The sequence below is a fragment of the Leptonychotes weddellii genome, chromosome 5, assembly GCF_054177405.1.
Source record: "Leptonychotes weddellii isolate Sample4059 chromosome 5, ASM5417740v2, whole genome shotgun sequence".
Lineage (NCBI taxonomy): Eukaryota > Metazoa > Chordata > Mammalia > Carnivora > Phocidae > Leptonychotes > Leptonychotes weddellii.
The window spans coordinates 8,580,126-8,601,455 of record NC_138373.1 but is presented as its reverse complement, the minus strand read 5'-3'; the positions used below and the strand labels follow the sequence as shown (position 1 = coordinate 8,601,455).

The 21,330-nt window shown below is 49.5% G+C and overlaps 1 protein-coding gene across 4 annotated transcripts in view; it reads right to left on the bottom strand.

Annotated features, from left to right (window-relative positions):
- HIP1 (huntingtin interacting protein 1) overlaps positions 1 to 21,330 on the bottom strand; it is a 147,867-nt gene that overhangs the window by 26,704 nt on the left and 99,833 nt on the right. For all 4 annotated transcript variants that reach the window (XR_014145233.1, XM_081819487.1, XM_081819488.1 and 1 more), the window contains exons 3-9: positions 18,671 to 18,813; positions 18,358 to 18,414; positions 10,908 to 10,988; positions 7,420 to 7,496; positions 6,937 to 6,998; positions 2,738 to 2,878; positions 337 to 394 (exon numbers count right to left, since the gene is read on the bottom strand). Coding sequence is in view for 3 of the 4 variants with exons in the window: in XM_081819487.1 (XP_081675613.1) it covers positions 337 to 394; positions 2,738 to 2,878; positions 6,937 to 6,998; positions 7,420 to 7,496; positions 10,908 to 10,988; positions 18,358 to 18,414; positions 18,671 to 18,813 (619 nt within the window). In the remaining variant the exon portion in view is untranslated. The remainder of the gene's footprint in view (positions 1 to 336; positions 395 to 2,737; positions 2,879 to 6,936; positions 6,999 to 7,419; positions 7,497 to 10,907; positions 10,989 to 18,357; positions 18,415 to 18,670; positions 18,814 to 21,330) is intronic.

The following is a 21,330-nucleotide window of genomic DNA, read 5'->3' as shown; positions in this document are numbered from 1 at the left end:
GTCAGCTAGAGATACAGATCTGGGTGTTGCGTTTCACGCACATGGACCATACGTGGTATGAGAACGTAGGGAGAAGAAAGAGAGGATGAAGCCCGGGGCATAGAGCAGGTGATGAATGAATGGATGAAATCACCTTCTCCGACATGCTCGTGTGGACTTTTTCAGAGAACGGATAGCTTCGCCAGCAGTGGTACATTTACTGCCGTCCTCGTCACCTTCCTCCACTCTACTGCTTTACTCTGCCGATACCCTCATTCCTCAATCATTTTAAAACAAGTGCTCTTGTGTGGACTAATCAAGTTTATAGCATTCGTTTCTCTCACTTAAGCCACTTACTTGGTGAATTGCTCCATGAAACGATCCCGGTGGCCTTGCAGGGTGTCGGCTGGGAGACCTGGAAGAAATTGGGAAAAGAGTGAGAGGGAAGAGGACCACAGGAGGACCAGGCGAGCCACAGCGGGGCTCTGGAGGGAGAGGACCATCCACCCTGGGGCTTGTGGCCAGCCTGCCAGGCCTACAGCTGCCCCAGGAACAGGGACTGGTAACCAAGGGGGCCCAGAAGGGCCAGCCATGAGTCTAGGGGTGCTTCTCCTCCACATCTGTCCTTCTGTTTGTTCCTGCAGCATGAGCCATTCTGGGTGCAGTGGGCTGGAAGTTGTGTTCCTGACCACGGAAGACACCGTGGTGACCTGACCAAGCAGCAGGACGGACCCCCAGCAGGTGGCAGAGGTGTGGCTCTCTCAGAAGTACGTGCACTGGGTCGGTCCAGCACAGACGTTAATCTGCGAGGGATCCATAGAGCCTGCACGAGAGGATGCCTGCCAGAAGGCAAAGATTATAGGACAACACTCAGGATCCCAGTCCGGTGCTCACTCGGTCACGGCCAACGGCAAGATGCTGGACAAGCAACAGCCTCTTAGACCAGCCCCCTCTCCTACAGAGTGGGTTCTCTGAGGTCCCTTCTCTTCCCAGAATGCATGACGCTGCATACTTCAACTATAGATCACAACTTGGTGATCCCTTTATTTCTTGTCTTGTTCCTTAAACGTACATTTTAGGAATTTTTTTTAATTAACATAAAATGTATTATTTGTTTCAGGGGTACAGGTCTGTGATTCATCAGTTTTACATAATTCACAGCGCTCACCATAGTACATACCCTCCCCAGTGTCCATCACCCAGCCACCCCCAGCCCTCCCACTGCCCCATTTTAGGAATTTTTGAATAGGAATACATTTACTTGGTACAAAGAGGGAGTACGTGTATAAACATACGATAATTCAAAATGCCCACCAAAACGGTGGATGATGATGGCACTTTATCTCAGTGGCCTCTCTCCCCAGAACCCTTAACCCCAGTCCAGTCATGAGAAAAACACCGGGCAGACTTAAATCAGGGGACATTCTACAAGTGTCCGACCAATTCTCGAAACCATCAAGGTTGTCAAAAACAGGGAAAGTCCGAGAAACTATGACAGCCAAGAGGAGGTTAGGGAGACACAATGACCCAATGTAATGTGGTGTCCTGGATGAGACGTTAGGTAAAAACCATGGAAATATGAATAAAGTAGGGACTTCAGTTGATAATAATGTATCAATATCGGTCCATTCATTGTGACAAATGTATCATATTAATGTAAGATATTAACAATAAAGGAAACTGGGTTCAGGGTATGGGGGGACACTTCCTCAGCGATCTTTACAACTTTTCTGTAGATCTAAACTATTCTAAAATGAAACCTTCATTTTTAGAGAAGTATATATTGTGCAGGATAACTGCCTTTCTTCCCTTGGGATTCAGTCTGCTCTCTGCCCCTCTGGGTGCGCTCACTTGTCCAAAGCCTTCCTAACACTTAAACATCCGATTCCAACCTCCCTTCCACGAGATGCTCCTGGATTAACCCGAGTGATGCCGCTTCCTGTCCCCCCTAAATAACCAGACCCACTTCTTGTCAGTGACCACAGTTCTAGACTATCCCTTGTCCCTGTCTTCCGACATGCATCCTTGTCCCTTTGCCAGGGCCGTAACACCTTGCTTGTATCCACTCAGGTCTTGATTTTTCTTGGTTCTCCCTCATCCATACATTCTGCACGTGTATATCCCTCATGGGGAACGCCTCTGAGTGTGGACCAGAAACCACCCAAATCAGCTTCACCTGGGGTATGGTTTCACCATGCACTGGACCTACTGGACCCACCCACAGCAGACCCCACAGGAGCAGGACCCACACACATTGTATAAACAAGAAGCACACAAAAGTATAAGAACTCTACAGTAGTTTCCAAGATAGAATCTGCAAAAGCATCCCAGGGACCTGTGGCTGGGTAGGGGCTGGCCCACCATGTACGAGAGCAGCTCTGTTTTGTTTTCTATTTCCCCATAAAGTTCCACGTGTCCAGAGAAGCTGCGTGGATGAACACTTTGGAGACCACTGTCCTTGCACCTGTGGGTCCAGGCTGGGCCTGGTATCATTCATGTGGGTCCTAGATTACATGACACGTGTGGACGGAGATGTGACGAAGCCAGAGGTGGAGGGAGGGAGCTGTCCCAGGACACTGCTATGGAGAGCCAGGTGCTTCCCTGGGCACAGCAAAGCTTGTGCCCTGCTCCTCAAGGGGGTTGGGAGCTCTAGGAACTTTGGGAGCAGTGGCAGAAAGGACACTGAAAGGACAGCCTCTGGCTGTAATCCTCCTTCCAGCCAGAGGCGCACAGAGAAGATCCGGCCCATTGTACTCACAGGAGTGGAGTTTGAAGAGGAGCTTGACAGTGTAATCATACAGATGACTGCAGTCCAGTATGACCTGGATCAGCGGGGCGAGACGGCACTGCCCGGCTGCCGTCACGGACACCGAGCGGGACATGTCCAGGGAATTGAACACTAGGGAATAAAGGGGGACACAGGCAGTAGGGGATAAGAAACTGCAGGTGACCTTCTCCGAGGGGCAGAAGACAGGGGTCTGACACACGCCAAGGACCCGCTCTGTGCATATGCTATGTCATCGGACTGCAATTACCCCTTACAACACTCCCGTGGGACGGGTACACATGGGAGGAAACAGGGTGAGTCCCCGGAAGGCAATCACATGGGGAAAATAGCAAACATTAATCAGGACACGAAGGAGGGAATAATTCAGCCCTGGCTTCCTGGAGGCTTGCCACAGGGTCTTGGGACACCAAAAAGGGACACATGCAGGAGCCCTGGGTGCACAGGGCTGAGGATGAACCATCAGGATCAAAGGCTGCTGTCGGTCCCTGGGGGGCAGGTCAGCTGAAGGGCTGCCCTACACTCTCTCGAGCTCCAGACAGCACGTTGCTCCCTCCCTGTCTTGCTCCACAGACCCTTCCACGTTACCCTCTGCTCCCTTGTTCTTTGTTTTTTTTTTTTAAAGATTTTATTTATTTATTTGACAGAGAGAGACAGCAAGAGAGGGAACACAAGCAGGGGGAGTGGGAGAGGGAGAAGCAGGCTTCCCACGGAGCAGGGAGCCCGATGTGGGGCTCGTTCCCAGGACCCTGGGATCATGACCTGAGCCGAAGGCAGACGCTTAACGACTGAGCCACCCAGGTGCCCCCTTTTTAAATTTATTTTAGGGAGAGAGAGAGAACATAAGCAGGAGGGGCAGAGAGAGAGAGGGAGAGAGAATCCCAAGCAGACTCCACGCAAAGCACAGAGCCTGATGTGGGGCTCGATCCTATGACCCTGAGATCACTGAAACCAAGAGTTGGATGCTCAACTGACTGCGCCATTCAGGCGCCCCGTACCCCTTGTTCTTAAACCAAGCAACCAGATGCCTGGCCGTGGACACCCAGTGCACACCACTGGCCAGAGCCGAACTCCTTCCTGCAGTGGCTGCCCACCACCTGCAGAGACTCCACCATGGCCAGCATCGAGAAAAATCAGTGAGCCCGACTGCCCCAGAGGAAAGCCCAGAGCAGCTGTGCTCAGCCTTCCCTCACTGCACGATTCCCTGTTAACTGGCTTACTCTGGCAGCTGAAAAAAAAAAAAAAATCCCAAACAGTTCTAATGAAAAGGCAGCTTTTCTTTTTGACACAAATTAAAAGCAGCTGTCACTGCAAGGCGGCCATCCTCAAGTTCACGGACTTCCTTGGGCTCCACTCTAGCAAGGGATCACAGACCACTCCATCTTCCAGCCCGCCCGCCACTTGCCAGGAATGCCCCTTGGCATCCGGTAATATCTAGAGCAGTGTGACCGGGGATAAGTTACTCAACCTCTTTGTGCCTCCAGATGGTCTTCTGTAAAATGCAGGGGCTTCTAAGAGCACGTACCTCGAAAGGGTCTTGTGTGTATTCAAGGACAGGGTCGTGTAAAGTGCGGAGCACTGCAGTGATTCTCGGTGTTGGCTTTGAGATTGATTAGCATCACCTGGGAAAATTCAAAATCTAATGTTTCCCAGCAACTCCCCTACCTCCCATTCTGTTTTAGTTGGTCTGGGGTAGGGTTGGGGCATTGGTAGGTTTCAAAAGCCCCCCAGGTGATTCTAACATGCAGCTAGGGTTGAAAGCTGTATTTCCTGGCTGAGTGGTTCTCGTGAAGCAGAATCAGTCGGTAGCACTGTGCAAAAGAATTCTGTGATGGCGTAAGTGTCCCTATGAGCCATTCAGTATGGCAGCCACATGGGGCTACCGGGTGCCTGAAATATGGCTAGTGCAACCGAGGACCTGACTTTTTAATGTTATTTAATTATAACTTATTTAAATAGATGTAATCTAATTAATGTAATTTAAATTAATTTAAATAGGCGCTACCTATTGGACAGTGGCTACCATATTGGACAGTGGTGACCATATTGGACAGTGTAGACCTGGCTGGGGAGGGAGTAGGCTGCTAAAACGCAGATGGCTGGGCCCCACCCTCAGAGATTCAGATTCAGTAGGTCTAGGGTGGCACCAGGGGCTTTGCATTTCTAACAAGTTCTCAGGAGATGCTGATGGTGCTGGTCCAAAGGACCACACTTGGAGAACCGTTGCAAGCGCTGGAAATAAATGTTAACTGTAACTGGCCCACGTTTCCCACAGGTGAAAACCAGGGGCACCTGAGGGTACTGGCTGGCACCTTGCCAGGGTCACAGACTAGGACTCAGAAGCTGGAGGGATTTCTTCCAATGCCAGTTCCCCTGGTTTTTGCGGCACACAGTAGGGAACTGGGGACGGGATAGGGAGCGGGGGAGATGAGTGGTACAGGGCTCTTGATTCCGAATCAGTGCTCGCTCAGGGGCAAGAAAGCCACCACCATTTAACCATGTTGGGGTTTGTGCCAAGACTTGGGGGAGCTGCTCCCCCCTAGGAAACTCAAAGTGGCTGATTCACTCCTGACAGTCCCACAGCATTGGGCTGGATATTGATACCGTTTTATGAGCACTGTTCCACCCTGTCCTTTCCTCACTGCTGTTTATCTGAAGCACGCATTCTTGAATTTTGTTGAACACTTGCTATATACTAGACACTGGGCTAGAATGGAGGGAAGTACTCAAAGATGAGTAGGACATGGTTCCAGATTCCAGGGAGGAGCTCAGCATCCAGTGGTATTAATACAAGTGATCAACACGTATAAAAACAGCCAGGGAGGGGTGTCTGGTTGGCTCAGTCGATTGAGCGTCCAACTCTTGGTTTCGACTCAGGTCATGATCTCGTGGGTCGTAGCATCGAGCTCCAAGTTGGGCTCCACGCTCAGCAGGGAGTCTGCTTGAGATTCTCTCTCTCCCTCTCCCTCTGCCCTTCCCACTCATGCTCTCTCTCTAATAAATAAATAAATCTTTAACAAAATAAAAAATATTTAAAAAAATGCATCCATACTATTTCTCCTACCTGGCTGGGAACACCTTAGGGCAGGGATTCTATTTTGTGTTTCACTTTTACTTCTCTACTGACCTTCTTCTTTCTCCTGCAAATCACGGTTCCCAACTGGTTGTGGTGATCCTCTCACACATCCAGCACTGAACTGATTGGCCGAAGTACGAAGGCATTTGCCACCCTGGCCCAGCCCTGGCCCAGCGCTGGCTGGTATCAGGCCAGTTGTAAGTAGCTGCTTACATGCCAAAGGAAGGTATAATTCAGGGGGAGAGGGTGTCTGTTTTTCCTGAGAAAATCAGAGCCCCAAGAGTGGGTCCCACATGTCCAAATGCTGAGAAGGTCACCAAGCTTGTGCATAAATACTCCTAGCTTGGAATCCACTCTTTCACGGAGCTGGGCACTTGTTGTGGAGCATCTTGAATCTTAGGAAACGGGCTTTTCTGTTCCCCAGGAGAGAAGGGGGAGTCATGCTGGCAGGTGTGGGAAGAAGGGACAGCGAAGAGAAGGGAACGGACTGCTTCCTTCCTGATTCCGGTCAGGGAAGTGTTGGGGGCTGACAGCCGGGAGGCACCAGAACTCTCAGCGAAGGGAGTCTGGAAGGGCGGCCAATTCTCCTTGCTAGTGGAAAGGGGCTTCATGGGCCTCTCACATGGACTTGGCCAACAACTCAACTCGACCAGCTGGTCGACCCTGGCTGCCGACCAAACAGCACACAGCAGCCCCTCCTCCTGAGCAGCAATCCATCCCGAGTGCCAACCCAGCTGAGTGGCAGACAAAGCACTGGCCAGCTCGGGGGCCACAGTCCGAAGGTTATCAAAGAGGTCAGACCCGTCTTCGGGCTCTGGGAGGCCCGGGCTTCCAGAGGGAGGCCCGCAGGGTGGGGAGCATGGTCGTTCCGCTCAGAATGAAATCACCGACTCTGAAAACACCCACGAGCTCCGGCCCCTCCCTGCACCAGGGACGAGGAAAGCAGAGATAGGGTATGGATATTCCCATTTCCTGACATGTGCTGCATAACCTCGTAGGGAGAAGGGGGCTAGGACGGCTGCTCTAAGCCGGGAACAAAGCTCAGAATTAGGCAATTCCCATGACAGCTTGGGCCAGATGGGAGGGAGAGACTCACCAGTTTGGAAGAGATTAAGTTCACACTCCAGGTAGTCAAACATCTCCACTGTTAGCTGGAAACTGGACACAAGAGGAGAGAGAGCTTATATTCCAGAGCCTGAGGTCAGTGCTTCACCTGTCCCCTCCCCCCTGCTCTGTGTTGCTGTCTCTGTCCCCAATGCATACGTGCGTGCACACACAGAGACACGCCCACCCCCACACCCAATCCTTAGCCCCCACCCACGTGGGTCTTAAGGCCATTTGAAGATCAAGCAGGGTGAATTCCACAGTGATGGTGGCAGAGGGGAGGGCAGGTGCCATGCTGGGTGGGGAGGGCAGCAGGTGACACCGAGAATCGAACCCTGGGCAGCCTGGAAGGATTCTGGATGAGGCACCAACACTAAGTGCCCCACCCCAGCCCCTGCCCTTGCCCATCAGGCCCTGTGTGACAACATCGAGCTTTCTTCCCTGCTGGGTCCCCAGCATGAGGACGGCCACTCACAAGTTGTTAACGTCGCTCTCTCCAGCCTCATCCAGCTGCCGGTCGCTCATCTGAAGGTTGCCTGGGAACCTGGGATTCTGGAAAGGGAGGCAGAGGATGGCAGTCGGGACAGGGCACCTCAACTAAGCTGACATCGGGCAGCAGCAGGCTTGATTCTGCTCGTGCAGCTACCCACACCCTTTGTGGGGGATGTGTCAATGCACACAGACCCCCCCCGACCAGCTCACAGCAGAGAATATCCCCTACCCATCATCAGAGGTGAAGGCTCCATCCCGTATCTGGGAGCCAGGACAGGGCTCTACCCTAACAGTTCATATCCTGGAACATTCTTCTAAAGATGCTCTCTGGCCCTCCAGTGAGGCCCAGTGTGACAGTGGCCGGCCCTCGACCATCCACGAGGCGCAGACAGTCCCGCATATATGTATCCCCAGTACATTCTGAACCCCACCCATGCTTCCCTCTGTCCTTCGGCCACTTCCCGAAGCTGCCATTGTGAGTTCGGGGAAGGCAAACCCATTTTCATATTGGCATTATCTCTTCCCCAGTGTGGCCTGCCTGGAGTGGTTGGAACACAAGGCAAAGGGAAAGGTGCAGACGGGCACTGATGGGTGGCCAGTCAAGGGGGTCTCAATTCCACGGAGAATACTTTAGGCTCTGAAGACATAAATCCTCCACTGCACACCTCCTGGCTCTTCCCTCTGCCCTGGCCGCCCCCTCCAGCCCTCAGGCTCACCCCCAGGGCTCCTCTGTCTCAGAGCCGGCCAGTTCCTTGAGCGCCCCCTTCTGGCCGTATTTAACCTCGCTCAGTCTGGACAGAGACCTGTTCTTGTGTCCTTCGCCCTTCTTGCTGCCTGTTCTTCCACCACACTGCTGTCAAAACCCTGTGAGCCTGGGTCTTTGTTCGAGGACCAGCTGCCAACATCCCTAGAGAAGGACTCACAGCTGGAGTCCCCTTTAATCATGTTCTCCAACCTTAGTGCCCCTTCCTGGTCCTGGCTACTGGCTCGGCTCCTCACCGCCCTGGTCCGTGCCTTCCTCCTTACATCTCTGGATCTCCCTCAGCATCTTGCTTCCCACTCCCTCCCCCGTTTTGAATGTGCCAGCTATCCTTCCGTTCCTCCTGCTTCAAAAAAGGAAGGGCCAGCCTCTCTCCTGACTCGGGATCAGCCCTCCTTGTGCGCTATTTGATCAGATCTAGGTTCTGGTTCATTCTGTCCCTCATGGAAGTCCTGATTGAGCACCTGTTCTGCGCTAGATGCTGGGCAGGGCACAGGGCACAGGACACAGGACACGAGGAGACATACACACCTGTCCTCTGTCCTCCCGGAGCTCGGAGTCCAGAGCGCCCGTGGCCTCACTTGCTTCCCTGGGCTGCTGCTCTTCTTGCAATCGCCCAGGTTGTTCCCACGGGCCCCACATCTCCGTAGCTGTTGCCCCCCACCCCTCCTGCCAGTCTTCAGAGCCCCCACCACTCTGGCCTGTCCCGGGGGCCACCGTCCTAATCTGGCTCTCACCGTCTTCCACTCTCAGTGGGATGGTCTCACACAGCTGCCCGGTCACCCCCTCCCCACTCTCCACCTGCCTGTTCCTCACACTGAGGAGGATGTGTGGCCTGTTCCTCAGGAACCCAAGATTGTGCTGGGCCTCAAGCCCTTCTGTCTGCAGCTGACCCTCTGCCTGGCACGGCCGCCCTGCCCTTCTTCAGTGGCCTTTCCTCTACCTGCAAGGTGGCAGACAAGGCTCTGGGGGTCTGGGGGAGGTGTGAGTGTATTCCCTGGGAGGGAGGGAGGGCAGGAAACGAACTGTGGGGCCAGAGGGCAGACCGGCAGACTGCATGTCCAACACCAGCTGCCCCTCCGGTTCGACACGCTGTCTTTACAACGTGATTTCGACATTCCACCTTGGCTGGTGTGGTCCCTGTCCCACCCCCTTGAATCCAGGGACCCCTGTGACTGCCTCAGCCCATATAGGACAGTGGAAGGGATGCTCTGTGACTTCGAGGCTGAGTCTTATAAACGCCACGCACTTCTACCTTGTTCTCTTGGGAAACTGGCCGGGCTGCAAGGGAGTCCTCACAAGCACTGAGACTTCGTGAGGAGGGAGACGCCAGGCCACGTCCACACTGTCCCAGCTCCAGCCAGCACCGGACTGGGACCGCATGGGGGACCTGCGGCCTGCAACTGCCCAGCCCAGCCCTTCTGGAACATCCGACCCACAGAAGGCGTGAGAGATGATAAAAGGCTGCTCGTGTTTCAGCCACTGAGCTGGGGGTGAGCTCAGGTGTTCTGCCTTTGAGAAGCCTACCTGGGTGGCTGGTGTCTGGGCATGGTACCCCATTACAAGCTCCTGTACCATCTTGTGCATCTCTCCGTTCCGGTCCTCACTGGACTTGCCTGGCTTGTCTCCCAAGCAAATACGACTCCTGGAGGCCGGGCCAAAGTCCCTTCACCTTTCTCTCTTCAGAACCTAACCCAGTTCTGGGCTGCGGCAAGCACCCGGCTCCACACAAGCAGAGGGAAGGGTGGCCACTGAGCGGCAGGGGCTTTTTTGCCCTACAGGCCTGGGTTCAAGTCCCACCTCATCGCCGAGGAGCTGCATGACAAGGCAAGACACTCAAGCACGCTCCCAGTTTCATTTTCCTAGGCTATAAGAATACCGCCTTCTTAGGGTCGCGGCGAGAATTAACCAGGAATGGCTAGCACACAGGGTGGGTTCCGTGAATCAGAGCCCCCCCTTCCCCCGAGTCCATAAGAGGTAAATCTCCTCCCTTCCTCATTTCCAATGCCAGCTCCCCGCTCTGCTTCCAGGCCATTCCTGCCCACCCCTGCTCCATCCACACCCTCCCTCCACCGTCCGCCTCGATCCGCTTCCTTCATCTTCCCCTTCCACGCCATGGCCCCGCATCATCTCAGAAGGCCTCTGGCTCCTTCTACAGGCTCGTGCGACCGCTGCGCACTGTGACTCGGTGCCGCAGGTACGTAAGCCTCCTCCCCCTGACGGACCCGGGCACTCCTGCCGAGCAGACCCTTTCTACGTATCCTTACGTGCCACCGGGTTACCCAGCACGACGGTTTTACCTGCATTCAGCGCATTAGAAAGACCGTCTAAGGCCACAGATGGATGCAAAGAAGGTTCTGTGTGGGAACTCACTACGTAAAAGGAAGGGACTGTTTTTATTCACAGTCAAGGCAGTGCTTCTGAAACATTTTCCTAAGGCAGCCTAGTGGATAGGGGTCCTCTCTGCAAGATGGGGAATAAAAAGGTGCGGAAAATGTGGGCCAGAATCCCAGTCCTGAGTCCCACTGCAGCCATCCTATAAAATACCTTCCTCTCACTGGATGTGGTATAAACGCTCCCTGAGGGGCCCGGGCCACCTTATTCCCGGAAGGACCTGAGAGTTTGGCCCACAGAGGTGGCCGGGGTGGGGAGGTTGTGGGGGGGAGGGATGGGGGTGGGGGGCCTGTATGCAGAACCGTTGGCAGACTCACTTTGGTGTGATATTCCATCTTCGTTCTTAGCAGTCTGAGGTAGATGCTGCAGAGCTGTCCATACCCCTCGCTCAGGTGGCCCTTTCGGGAAAAGAAAAGAAAGCAGGGTATCAATACTAACATTTGGGGGAGAGACTGACAGTGAGGACTTCTGTTTTCAACAATAGATATATTTTTTTCTGATACTGAAAATAACAAATGGCCATTGTGGAAAATTCTGGAAGATACACAAAAGCAAAGGTACAAACAAATCACCCTTAATCTAAACACCAGACAGAATCATGGCGAACATTCTGGAGTACAAAATGTTATTTTATTTAATCTTTTTTCAATTTAAACAGACATTTTTTTTTAAAGTTTTATTATTTAAGTAATCTCTGCACCCAACATGGGGCTCAAATTCATGATCCTGAGAGTAAGAGTCGCATGTTTGGGGCACTTGGGTGGCTCAGTCGCTTGAGCGTCCAACTCTTGATGCTGGCTCAGGTCACGATCTCGGGGTAGTGGAATCAGTGATCGCTGATCACTCACTGCAGAGTCTGCTGGAGATTCTCTCTCTCTCCCTCTGCCCCTCTGTCTGCTTTTGGCTCAGGTTGTGATCCTGGAGTCCCAGGATCGAGCCCCACATCAGGATCCCTGCTCAGTGGGGAGTCTGCTTCTCCCTCCCCCTCTACTCCTCCCCTGCTCGTGCTTGCTCTCTCTCTCTCTCACTCACTCACTCTCTCTCAAATAAATAAAATCTTGAAAAAAAATGAAAAAAATAAATGTTTAATAAATGCATAAAATCTTTAAAAAAAAAAGTCACAGCTCTTCTGACTGAGCCAGCCAGGTGCGCCTAAAATAATGTAGATGTTATTTGTTCGAGCTGTTTTAGGTTCTCAGCAAAGTTGAGCAGAAAGTACAGGGATCTCCTATATACCCCCTGTTCCCATGTGTACAAAACTGTCCCCACTGTCAACATCAGCACCAGAGTAGGACATTTGTTCCAACTGACAAACCTTCCCTGATACATCATTATTGTCCAAAGTGAAGTTTACCTTAGGAATCACTCTTGGTGTGGTACATTCTATGGGTTTTGACAAATGGATAACGCCCTGTACCTACCATTATGGTATCACGCACAATAGTTTCACTGCCTTAAAAATCCTGTGTTCCACCTTTATTTTAAAATATAAAATGGAGTCCATTTTTTAACTTAATATACTTCAATTTTTTCTCTATCTTCTCAAATTTTCTTCTGTTTCATTATTTAGTGATATTTTTAATGATATTTTTATCGAGTGTATACTGTAATTTATCAAACGAACTCCCTACTGTTGTACGTCTTAGTTACACGCATTTTTTTTTTAAAGATTTTATTTATTTATTTGACAGAGAGAGAGATAGCGAGAGCAGGAACACAAGCAGGGGGAGTGGGAGAGGGAGAAGCAGGCTTCCTGCTGAGCAGGGAGCCCAACGCGGGGCTCGATCCCAGGACCCCGGGATCATGACCTGAGCCGAAGGCAGACACTTAACAACTGAGCCATCCAGGCGCCCTGCAGGCATGTTTTTCTATTATAAGCTATATTGCAATGAATGTTCTTACCGTATAATCTTGTGTACCAACACGAGAACTTCCTTTGCATGACTTCTAGACAAGGCTTCTGATTTAAGAATTTTAAGTCTCCCACCCTGAGTAATCACAGTCTGGTCATAGGCTATTTCCTTCCTCCTGTCTCTCTATCTAAGTGCAGGAGAGGAAGCACCTCTTCCAGATGGACTCCAGCCGACTGAGAGCAGCTAGAGCATTCTACATGGGATGGGGATGGAAATGGGACAGATCCCAGATCCCAGCTGGGGACAAATAAGCCTTCCCGTGGAATCTGCCCATGCAGTCATGTCCTGGGTGCCTGAGAAGAAGCTGGAATTAGCAGCATGATGCTTGCAAGTCCCAGGTGCACACAAAAGAGGGAGGGTAGGGGCACAAAGAACCCTTGAGTCAAATAGCTGTGGTTCCCACATGAGCTCTAACTTCTACATCTCTGGGTGCATCTACATCCTCTAGAGTAGAGGAACCCCACTGACACATGCCTCAAAGGGCACCAAAGGGAGTGGGGTCATCAGAGGAGGTTAAAAATATCAATGCCAGAGATTAGACTATTTCCTAATGTATTAGTTTTCTATGAAAAATCGTATTTTATGAATTGTACATTGTACTTGTTCGTCATGGAAAAATTAGAAAGTAGCGGAGAGCAGACAAAGTGAAACTATGGTTATCATCGAAGACAACTATATTTCACATGAAAAGGCACCAGGATCAAAAAGCAAAAGATGAATCGGTCATAGACTTCAATGTAAAACGTAAAACTATAAAAGTCATAGGAGGTAACAGATGACCTTGGGTACGGCAATGACTTTTTAGATAGAACACCAGAGTCACGCTCCATGAAAGAAATAATTGATCATCAAGCTGGACTTCATTAAAATTAAAAAAAGTCTGGAAAAATTACTGTCAAGAGAATGAGAACCCACAAACTGGGACACATGTGATAAAGGACTGTTATGCGAAACATATAAAGTACTCTTTTTTTTTTTTTTTGGCTTTTTTTTTTTTATTCTTATGTTAATCCACATATAAAGTACTCTTAAAACTCAACAACAGGGGTGCCTGGGTGGCTCAGCCATTAAGTGTCTGCCTTCGGCTCAGGTCATGATCCCAGGGTCCTGGGATCAAGCCCCACATCGGGCTCCCTGCTCCGCGGGAAGCCTCCTTCTCCCTCTCCCACTCCCCCTGCTTGTGTTCCCTCTCTCTCTATGTCTCTGTCTGTCAAATAGATAAATAAAATCTTAAAAAAAATAAAACTCAACAATAAGAAGATAAACAGCCTGATTAAAGAATGGGCCAAAGACCTTAACAGACACCCGTCTAAAGAAGATAGCAAATGAATGTACGAAGAGATGCTCCCCCTCGTATGTTACCAGGAAACACAAATTAAAACAACACTGAGATACCAGTACACACTTGTGAGAATGGCCAAAATCCAGAATACGGATAACACCAAATTCCGTGAGGATGTGGGCCACAGGACCTCTTGCTCATTGCTCGGTGGGAATGTAGAATGGTGCAGCCACTTTTGAAGATTTTATTTATTTATTTGACAGAGAGAGACACAGCGAGAGAGGAACACAAGCAGGGGGAGCGGGAGAGGGAGAAGCAGGCTTCCCGTTGAGCAGGGAGCCCGATGTGGGGCTCGATCCCAGGACCCTGGGATCATGACCTGAGCTGAAGGCAGACACTTACCGGCTGAGCCACCCAGGCGCCCCTAATGCAGCCACTTTTGAAGACGGTTTGGCAGTTTCTTATAAAACTAAACTTACTCTTACCACACAAATCAGCAATGGCACTCCTTGGCTTTTACCCAAAGGAGTTGAAAACTTATGTCCAAACAAAACCTGTTCATGGGTATTTATGGCAGCCTTATTTATAACGGCCAAAACGTAGGAAGCAACCAAGACATTCCTTAGTTGGTGAATGGATAAACTGTGGTACAGTCAGACAATGGGATATTACCGAGCACTAAAAGTGAAATGAGCTATCAAGCCCTGAAAAGACATGGAAGAACCTTAACTGCATGTTATTAAGGGAAAGAAGCCAATCTGAAAAGGCTACATACTGTATGATTCCAATTCCATGACATTCTGGAAAAGGCAAAACTGTGGAGACAGTAAAAAGACCAGTGGTTGCCAAGGGCTGGGGGAGGTGGGGAGGGATGAATAGGTGGGGCACGGAGGATTTTTGAAGCCAGTGAAACTATTCTGTGTGATACCACTGTGATGGGTACATGTCCGGATACATTTGTCCAAAGCCACAGAATACACAATGCCCCAACACCACAAGCGAACTATAATGCAAACTACAGACTTCAGGTGATTATGATGTTATCAGTGAAGGTGCATCACTTGTAACAAATGTACTATGTTGGCAGGGGATGTTCATAAAGGGGGTCACTACACGTGTTTGGAGGCAGGGGGTATATGGGAAATCTCCATACTTCCTGCTCAATTTTGCTGTGAATCTAAAATTTGCTCTAAAAAAAAATAAGGGGGTCCCTGGGTGGCTCAGTCAGTTAAGTGGCCGACTCTTGATTTCGGCTCAGGTCATGATCTCAGGGTCCTGGGATCGAGCCCTGAGTTGGGCTTCGTACTCAGCGAGGAGTCTGCCTGAGATTCTCACTCTCTCCCTCTGCCCCTCCCCCCACTGAGGTGTGCATGCTCTCTCTCTCTCTCTAATAAATAAATAAATCTTTAAAAAAAATTAGGTCTTAATTAAAAAAAAAAAGTAAAAAGGTTTCTAATATCCAAAAACTCTCAGCCACATGGAAGAGAACACTACATAGGAAGCAAGGCCTAAAGGAATTCCAGTTTGGATAACAAGTCAGGCTAGGTATCTGGGTTGACCTTCCCATTGAAAACTACTAAAATATTGGGTAAAATATTTAAAACTTCTTTTTGAAGGCATTAATGAACTAATGAGAGGCTAAGGAATCCTCAGGTCAGGGACTGAGTCCACACAGGTACCAGGTGAATAAGTGGAATGCTGGGGTGATGGAGTTGGTGGAGACAGGGGTTTTGCCACGCCACGTGAACCAGGTGGTGAATAGGAGGCAGGGCTCTGGCCTGCCCACGTTGAAGAGTCTGGTGGAAGAGGCAAAGACTGCTTCCCTGGGGTAGAGGAACCAAGGGTGAACTGGAAATAACGTAGATCCCAGCACTCCTGCACCAAAAGAGTCCTCCCTGAGGACCTCAAACCACTGTTATGATCAGAGGGAGGGAAAAAAAACTTCTGGGAATTGGACCCAGGAGCCAGAGCTCAAGGGGCTCTGCCTGGAATTCACAAAGCCTTAAATTGAGAATTTAATTTAGAGAGATCTCAATGGAAGGAAATGCCCGTTCTCTCTGGAGGAACATGACTTGAAAGAGTTCCCACAAATACGATTCCCAGGAAAATGAGCAATGCACAGTAAAAAATAAGCACAAAAAGAAACTCCACAGCATGAACAACATTCATCAAAAACAACGGATGGCAGGAACAGATCTCGAGGGGCTTTAGATAACGGAAGTATAAGAAGTGATATATGAGGTCACTGTCTAATTTGTCTAAGTAAATAAGAGGCTGTTTCAAAATACATAAGAAATCATAAAAAATGACAAGAAATCATAAAAAATGACAAGCAGATTTGGGGGAAAAAAAAGAACTCCAAGAAATAAAAGCTAGACTAAAATTATAAATCTTATGAAGAGGTTTAACAACAGATTAGACCCAGCTGAAAAGGGAACAACAAATGAACTGAAAGCTAGATTTACTGAAATTACCCAGAATGCTGTAACGAGGCAAACAGGAAGAAAACGATGAAACAGGGGTTTAAAGACATGGGGTGAGAGGGGCACTTGGCTGGCTTAGTCGGTGGAGCATGAAACTCTTGATCTCAGGGTCATGAGCTCAAGCCCCATGTTGGACATAGAGCTTAAAAAAAAAAAAAAAAGGCACTGGGGTATAGAGTGGGAAAGACTGACATAACCAAAGTCTCAGGGGTAAATATGGAGTGGAGCAAAGGTGATAGTTGAAGAGACAGAGAATTTTTTGTAACTGATAAAAGATATTAACCCACAGATTCAAGAAGTCTAAAGAATCCCAAATAAATTTGCACCTATTCCTAGTACGGTCTTAAAATGGTCAGAGGAAAACCACATTTGCTTTTAAGAAGGGACAATGACGCTGATAGCCAGCTTCATGGAAATGATGGCATCCAGAAGTCAGTGGAAGGATATCTTGAATAATATCGTCCATGTGCTGAGAGAAAATAACTGTCACCCAGAATAACTGTCACCCAGAGAGAGTATCTTCCACATAGGAGAGTGAAATAAAGACATTCCCAAACAAGTAAAAGCGGTTATTTGCCACCATGAGATTCTCACTAAAGGAAATAATTCAGGCAGAAAAAAAAGTGACCCCATATGTTAGAATGCAAATGTAAAGAAAGAAAGAGGACAGAATAAAACAATTAAAATAAAATATCTTATAGTCTAAAAAGAAAAACAAAACCAAAATTAAAATACATGACAACAATAACATACAAGTTTAGAGGAGGGCATGGAGTGAAAATATTCTAAGGTCTTTGTGTTATAGAGGAAACAGCTAAAGACATGAATTTTAGCTCTTGATAAACTAAACTTGCATTTTGTAATTATTGGATAACATACCAAAGGGTAAGAAATAAAAGCAGAGTTAAAAAAAAAATCTCCTAACTAGTAATAAGGGGAGAATGGGACGAGAAAAAAAATACCCAATCAATCCAAAGAAGACAAGGAATGAAGAAAAACGGAAACAAGACAGAAGGGGCAAAGAGAAAGCACAAACTAAGATGGAAGGTATAAATCTAAAAATATTTTGCATTATAATAAACATAAATGGGGTAAATGTACAGCTAAAAGACAAAGACTGCCATCTTGACGAAAAGCAACAACAAAATCCAACTAAATGCTATTTATAAGGGACTTTTCTAAGACACAGAATATAGAAAAGTCAAAAGTAAAAGGGTGGAAAAAGATACACCAGGCAAATTCTAACAAAAAAGAAGAAGACCCAAGCTTTCCATGTTTTGAGATATAACTGAAAGCTCTCCAACATGCACCTGGGAGGTTTGGGAACAACTCTCAGCTTTGTTCAGACCAACTAGCCTGTGATGTAGGAAAAGCTGCTTCCCTCTCTGGGCCTGTATTCTCATCAGCACTGGGTGGACTGGATGCCACAATTGCTAACATTCTGTGAGTAGAAGTAAGAATTTGAAGGAAAGGGCCAGAGCTCTCAACCAGTGGGGGCAAACAGACGTATCAGAATCAACCCAAGAAAGTCTTCAAAATGCAGATTATGCACCATCAATACACATACTCCTTGGACAACAGAATCTAGAGGGATCCTGGTGTGTGTATAAAAACCTTCTTTTCCAATTGATTCCAATACCACCACCTACCTCCTCCCCCATCCTAAGGCACTGAGAATCTCTAGATTCCCAGGGAAGAAGGGAAAGAAAAGGTACTGGCATTAAGAATTGGGAATGCTAGTTCTCAATGTACTGTGACCCACATGGGACCAGCAGAAGGAAAGACACAGGAATTGTGGCAAAGTCACTGCTGAGGGATCCAATGCCCAGAGAGCATTACGATGTGAGGTTCCATTGGCAGGAGAAACTCCCAGGCCCTAGAACTTCCCTACAACTTTAGGGTCCCCAGGTAAGACCGTGGATATCATGGTACTATTTGGGGCCATTGCTGACCCCTCCTTGATGGTCATGAGAGAAATCCTAAGCAAGTTGAAAGAGAGGAATTCATTCCGTTCCACAGTCCTTGTTCTGTGGCCTCTGGGGAAGGAGAAGCAGGTGCAGGTGGCCCCTGGGTGCATCTCCAAACTCACCCACATCCTGCTCATGTCACTCAATTCATTTTTGTATCTCAGGGAGTCCTTCAGGACCTGGAGAGGGAAGAGAAGAGCTGATGAGAGAAGAGAAGGCAAGGAGACAGAGGATGGTGTAAGATGGGGCTGGGGTGGGCAGAGAGGCTGACAGACAGACAAGTCTACCTCCAACCAGCAACCTAAAGGCCAGGAGAAGGGGGCAGCTGCCCCCCCCAGTGCCGGAGTGGACAGTGCCCCTTTCCCCCAGGCGATCCCACTTTCCCCACATGGGTCCCCGGCCCCCTGGCCAGCCCCTGCAGTCCCAGGAACTCACGTTTGGGTGTCCATCTCGGAGGAGTTTGTGAAACACGTGGCAGAACTTCCAGCAAAGGACAGCATTGCTAGAGAGGGGTAGCCGGTTGACAACAGACCAAAAGGTCTGTGCCCCTTTCTCATGGTGGGTGCCCAGTATGCATGGTGGGGGGGGGGGGTCATGGAAAACAAAGGCATGGATGGGCCTTTTCCAGTTTTACAAGCGTGCTCTGGGCCAGTGGCGGTCCTGGTTTACCTTTAGCAGGAAGATGCTTTGGTTGAAAGAAGGGCTTCGCTGTGGGAGGAAGACTCTGCCCTTCCCCTGGGTTTGGCTGAGGGTGTGATGGGGTCTTTCGGGGAATAATAACAGCTCACATTTTAGCAACACATTACAGTGTCTCAAAGTCCTTTCTTATCCAGTATTCAGAAGTGAGGGCAGGCTTCAGCTCTTCATCAGGGGCCCTGGCCCTGGTGGGGACACCTCGGCTCCTCTTCCAAGCAGCACCTGACTCCTCTCCATACAGGCACTCTGCTGTTTTCTGTGCTTTATTTCCTTATTGAAGTATAGTCGGCACCCAACGTACATTCATTTCAGGTATCCGACATAGCGATCAGACAACTTCACATATAGCTACGGTCTGCCACCAGATGACACCATTTCAATATCATTGACTATATTCCCGATGCTGTACCTTGCATCCCCCCTGATTTAGTCATTCCATAACTGGAAGCATTTCCCCAAAACTTAAAATGACTCTTATACACCCCCCTTTCCATAAACCTTCTTGGTTTATTCTTCTTGGTGCATGCATTTCCCTATACCTTGAACTCGCTGTATATGGAATCCTGGGACCACATCCACCCGAGATCCAATTTCAAATGCACCCACAGACTCCCTGCCACAACCTGCATGTAATAAACGTCCATCTGGTCTAGCATGATTTTAAGTTAGCGCTTATATGGGCCTCACACACCCAGCAACTGGGCACCATCAACTCCAAGTGTAGGTCTTTCCCCAGAACTACAGGCTTCTTTGTCAAGGCTCAGGTAAGAAGCGGGGTGCCATGCAGGACAGAAAGACCTGCCTTGGGCCAGAAACTCTATGATTCATCCAGAACACATGTTGTTTTGCTTCTGAGCTGGAAGGTATCAACAAGTTCCTTCCCCAAACTGAAATTTGCATTTCGAGGGGGGTGGGCTTGAACACAGACTTCTGGGTCTGGAAGCTGATGTCAGCTTTTGGTCTTAGAGGGGTTTCTGAAATAACTACAGTTTCCCTTAAAGCACAGTCCCCTCAGGCTAGATGGAAGCCAAGAGGAGAGCTGGACAGCTTGCAACCCCTCTCACAGGCTGACTTCTCACGGCAGACTGTGGTTACTTTACCGGAAGTGGGAGCAGGTGTAGAGCTAGCCAGGCACCCCGACTTTGAGAGGCAAGGAGACCTTTCTGTCCTTTGATTTCATAAGCATTTTAATGCACCCACTGCGTGTCAGGCAGGCACTCAGGGATATAAAAAAATAAATAAAACTCTGTCCCTAGCCCTCTGGGAGTGGATACACAGGGGGGGGGGCGCGGGGAGGGGGACAGTTAGACACCCAGGATAAATGGCTGTCTGAACAGCACTTCTGACGTCAGATTTCCAAATGCTTATTCAGCTGGGATTGAGAGGGGCTGACGGTCTCCAAAAAAATCAATAAAGAATAAATGTTTTGCGGTATCTTTAGGCTTTAAAACCCTACTCTTTGGAGTAGAGCCTTTTAACATTTATCCACCTCTTAGAAATGGTGAAGCAGAGAAACTCACGGAAGGTGAGAGTGGGAATGTTAGACCTTTGAAATCTTCTTCAGCCAAGTCTTTCATTTGACAGACAAGGGGACGAAGGCTCACGGAGGCCCCGCTGGACCCACTCGAGGCTCCAGAGCGAGCCAGACTGCTGCCGAGGTGGAATTCCAGAACCTCCTTGTGGTGCCCCTTCCATCACCCCGGGTAGCCTCCCTGGAAGGCTGTGATGTGGCCCAAGCACACTGACCTCGACAACAGTCTCTTATTTCATATCTCAATCGGACGGATCAGTATTCTTAGCAGATGGGGGTCAGGACCAGGTCATTCCCCCTGAGAAAGTCATCGGGGCTTTTCTTGACTTGGTAAAGCAAGGGGACTGTGCCTTTCTGGGGATAAAAGGGCAAGGTCTAACTAGGCTCACGGTCAGGCCAGGTTTCTGGGGTACCTGGGAGACGTTCTAGAGCCCCCAGCCTGCAGCAAAGCCCTAAAGTCCAACCAAAGTATCTTCCCACCAAAGACAAGCTGCTTACCCACCAGTAAAGAGCAGTACGTGCTGTTAGCAATGCTTCCCAATGGGCTGCTATGGGCTAGGCATCCTGCTGGAGGGGCAGGGCTCCTCTGGCCACCGTACCCGGAGGGTCTCCTCTAGGGGCTGAGGTGGGATGGCTTCCACAGGAGCTGTTCTGACCCGGCTGTTACTGCCACCACGAGAAGCCCAGCCTCCCCTTGCCCCGGGCTGTACCCTGCTCCTCCCCGGCACACACACAAACAATAGCTTCGCCCCACTCGCGCAGCCTTGCCTTTGGAACTTTGGGGGTCAGCCCTCCAGCTCTTGGGCTCTATCCGTCAAGGGCAGATCCCAAGGGATCCAACAGCCAGCATGCAGCCTGCACTTCCCTC